At 34.4% G+C, this 4,192-nt stretch overlaps 1 protein-coding gene across 1 annotated transcript; it reads right to left on the reverse strand.

The window, feature by feature from the left end:
- Window positions 1-1,719: 1,719 nt before the first annotated feature.
- LOC131031016 (putative methylesterase 12, chloroplastic) lies at window positions 1,720-3,965 on the reverse strand. Its single transcript, XM_057962018.2, has 4 exons — window positions 3,577-3,965; window positions 3,355-3,495; window positions 2,370-2,501; window positions 1,720-2,278 (listed from the first exon to the last, which is right to left on the reverse strand). Exons 1-4 carry the CDS (start codon window positions 3,805-3,807, stop codon window positions 2,003-2,005), a joined length of 780 nt encoding a protein of 259 aa, XP_057818001.1. The 5' UTR covers window positions 3,808-3,965; the 3' UTR covers window positions 1,720-2,002.
- Window positions 3,966-4,192: the final 227 nt, after the last annotated feature.

Genomic DNA, 4,192 nt, shown 5'->3' on the forward strand with positions numbered 1-4,192 from the left:
TCTGAAAATATTCCTCATATTAGGAACATAAATATTGAAAATATTTGAAGATAAAGTAGTGGACATGAACTTAACATCTAGGCTGATTTCACAATGTGAAAAGAGAGCTCCCATAAACTCTTTTAGGTTCTATATAACGACTATACTCTTTTAGGTTCTTAAGTGAAAATTGTTTCTGAGGACTATGAAGTCCTTTGAAATTTTGGGAGAGTATCTTCACTTATGGGTCTTTTTGGAGTATGTTTTGAATGTTATTTTCATTCCACTTAGAGCTATTTCTTTAGCTACTTCTCTTTGTCTTGTCTTGTCCTAAAAAGGTTTTCCCGCCTTAATGTCAAATCTAACGCCCACTTTTTTTATATTTCCTTTCTTTCACAGGATTTGACCATCCTTCTTGGTCTGAGGAGTTTTGAGTGTCACTTATCTTTCTTGGAACTTCCCATTAAGAAAACTATAAGCATTATATCAGTTGGGAGTGAGACTCCATTTTCTTCATTTCAATTGCCTTTAGCAGGATGCCTTCAAATTGAAGGGAATATGTTTCAAGGCAAGAGAGGTAGGGGTTTCGTTGGTGAGCTCCCCTTCTTATTTATCTTCCATTATAGGCGAACACCTTCCATGTTGTCATTTGTACTATTTTTCAGTCAACTATTAAGCCCAAAACATGTAGTGGTATCATTCCTAATAGGGGCTTGGGCTATGGGTGTCTTCATTTCTAAGAGATAGTTCTTATCACGAACAACCTCATACGGAGCGCTATCATTTTTAACACATGTTTGGTTGTGGGAGTCTTCATCTCTAAGAGAAATTTCTCATCACCATAGAGTTGCTAAGTTTCAAACCTGTGAACTGATGATATTTACAATATATTCTTTAAATGAGTATTCAACTAACCCACTATCCTAAATTATCATGTTTTCTTTCAATTTTCGAGTTTGCTTCAAGGGGGATTTATAATTAGTGATAACATAAACAACTTTTGAAATTTTTTGATAGAAAATAGTAGTATTTTCATACATGTTAGGTTGACTCCACTTGAGTCCGAATTGGGAATCAAGAATATTTGATTCAGAATGGTTTTGTAGATATCAATATTAACACAAAAACAAGAAAACACAAACTTGGATTTAGTCTTTGTGATGTTGTCAACAGAGGTAAAGTGTTCAAGGGAGTTGCCAATTTATGTGAAAATCTTTTCATCCCAAAAGTCAAGTGAGATGCCCAATAACCTAAACCAATAGGGACTATTTTGTTCAGGTCCATAGTAAGGTCAAAACCTACCTTCCATCTACAAAGAGATAGATTGTACTTTAGACAGATCCATGGGCCAGTGGTGAGGACTAAAAGGAGATCTTCCTTAGAAATAAATCTAAAAACGAAGAGACCACTTACCATCATGCTTACAATTTAATATCACACATTAGATTGAATCCCCATGTATTCTAATTGAAAGTGAGGATTGTAGAATTGAAGTGTACATACTTTAAAGATTGTACTGTTTTACTAGATTCATTAATTCAAAGACAATCAATTCCTATATTATAATAATTAAATCTTACATGGTATAAATAATCTTATGCTATTATTAATTTTAGAGTAAATACCCTATCCTCTTATTTGATTATAACATTTATTATGAGCAAGTAAAATTTCTTTTAATTAACCTAAACAACTTAAGAAGAGTATTACATAAACATTTTCCTTACACTTATATGTTTTAAGAGCGATCTAGGTTATCACAAAGAATTTATAAAATTACTTGTTACAAATACTTTTGCTTGAACAATACGTTCTAAAGGTTGTCTTGTCTAGATGACTCATATGAAATCACATTAATAGATGATCCAAATATGCTATTTAAACTTGGCCTTTCCTAATGAGAACATACTTTAAGTATGAATATATAATAAGGTTATTATTTAGTAAGGCTATTCTTAACAGGATTTTTGAAGTATCATATAAATACATGTAAAGAAATATGAAAAGAAAACAAGGCACAACGTTAGTCACATAGGCATCTACTGGCAATTTGTAGGAGTATGTGAGCAAGTTGATCAGGCTTGGAGAAGAATGGAGAATGATCAGATCCTTCCATCTCGTATACCATTTGTGGAGGATTCTCTGCGATCATTTTTCTCTGGAATTCCTCCAATAAAATTTTATCATCTTTGGCCACAACGTATGCTCGGGGAACTCGTCCATAGTTTTCATTCGAATAGGAAATGACTTCTTCCCTTAGAGGAAATCTTTTGAGCAGAGAATCGGTCAAACAAATATCCTGCATGAATTCCATTATATCAACCAGTTAAACAAGCAATGATCCAATTCAATACAATTAAGCCTAGGAGTTGTTGATTTCAATAGTTTACCGAGGAGGGTGTGTTCTGCATAAAAATTTCTTGTGTAAACTGTTTGCCAAACTTAAAGGATGTGGGTTTATTTTCTTCTCCATTCGCAAAGAAAAATGTGGTGTCTCCCAAGTTTCCAACTCCAGATGAAACCTATAGATGCAGAAAAACAATTATAAATATAAAAACTGAAATTGAAATTAAAATAAGTTTATATATTATTCAATTTTTTTTTAATTGCCTTAGAACAAATCTATAGATGCAGAAAAACAATTAGAAATATAAAAACTATTTATTTAGGTACCAATTAATATTGATAAGGTGCTGCCAACTGTGTTTTAAATTTCTGCATCATATTCAGGCAAGAAGTACCATTCCATCTCCTAATCATAAGAAGGAGATTCAGAATGCTGAGAGAATTTCAGAGTTTAAGAAGTACTCTGTTATGATGAATGAAGGGAAAAAATTTGGTACTATAGTTGTTGGGTCTCATGGGGAATGTGTGGGTTCCATTGGGAGCACCATGGATCTTCTTTAAGGACTAGGAATTATCCTTTGGTTGAGCCTCAATCTTCTTTGAAGAAGGGCTAGATGGTTCTTCATAAGGGTCAAGCTGATTCCACTTTGGAAAACAGATGCAGAGATTAGGAATTATCCTTTGATTGAGCCTAGATCTTCTTTGAAAAAGCGCAAGATGGTTCAAGTTGATTCCACTTTAGCGTCCTTTGGAGAGGTTCTGATTCAACCCTACATCATTGTTATAATGACTATCCTTTTGCTTAGAATTTGTTGTTTGTTTTTGAAGGTCTTTCTGAATTTAAAACTTATTTCTTTGTGGGTTCTAACCACATGTTATATTTGCTCTTTCTTGATGTTCAGGTTTTCAAAATCCTTTGAAAACCCCCTCTTTCAATTTATAACTAAGATTAGAAAAACGCATCCAACCAAATAAACAAAACATTCACCAAAAGATTGCAAGATTAAAAACGGAATACTAGAAATAAACCTCTTTCAAACTGTCAGAGGCAGTCGATCCGCTGAGGGCCATCACTGCAGTAACAAAAACAGCAACATCGATTTTATGTGGGAAGCGCTCCATGGTATAAGTCACATTGACGCCACCAGCGCTATGCCCAACCAGTATCACCTGTATAAATATTGTCATGTCAGATTTTAGACTATTGCCATGCTTTTTGTTTTATAGCTCAGCTGTATAAAAAATGCACACCTTATGATGGGAAGGAAGAGCAGTAAAGAAGTTTGTGAGAGGCTTATTGTACTCCTCTATTGTAGAAATATGATCTGCATCAGTTGGGTCAATGCCTTGGCTGGCCATGTCAAGAGCAGAGACAGTATGACCATCTTTCATAAGGAGGTCTGCAACTTTGTACCAACACCACCCTCCAAAGCAGGCTCCATGGACCAACACAAAGTGAAAGCTTTTTGAATCACAAGCCATTATTTTTACTCTTCTCCCAAGTCATAATATGGGATCAACACCTAGCCCATATTTCTAGGCTCTCTTGTATTTCATATTGCATTCTGGATAGATCTAGAGAATCATATATTAACATATAGGGACAAAATTGTCTAGCATCCAGCTTGATTGATATCACATCTGTGCCCTGTAGTGTACAATTATATGTTTGGACTTTGTTCAATTTTTCTACAAAGTAGTTGAGGATGTCAACTCGTTTTGTGTGGTACACAAAACTTTTATGTTTAAAACTCAATGAAGCCATGAGCAATGGCCAGTAGTGTTGTTTTCACTGTCCACCTGTATACCAAAGTCTACGTTGGTCAATTGCTGGTTAATGAATTGACAGGCACATTAATCTTTCTTT

Source organism: Cryptomeria japonica, chromosome 3 (assembly GCF_030272615.1).
Source record: "Cryptomeria japonica chromosome 3, Sugi_1.0, whole genome shotgun sequence".
Lineage (NCBI taxonomy): Eukaryota > Viridiplantae > Streptophyta > Pinopsida > Cupressales > Cupressaceae > Cryptomeria > Cryptomeria japonica.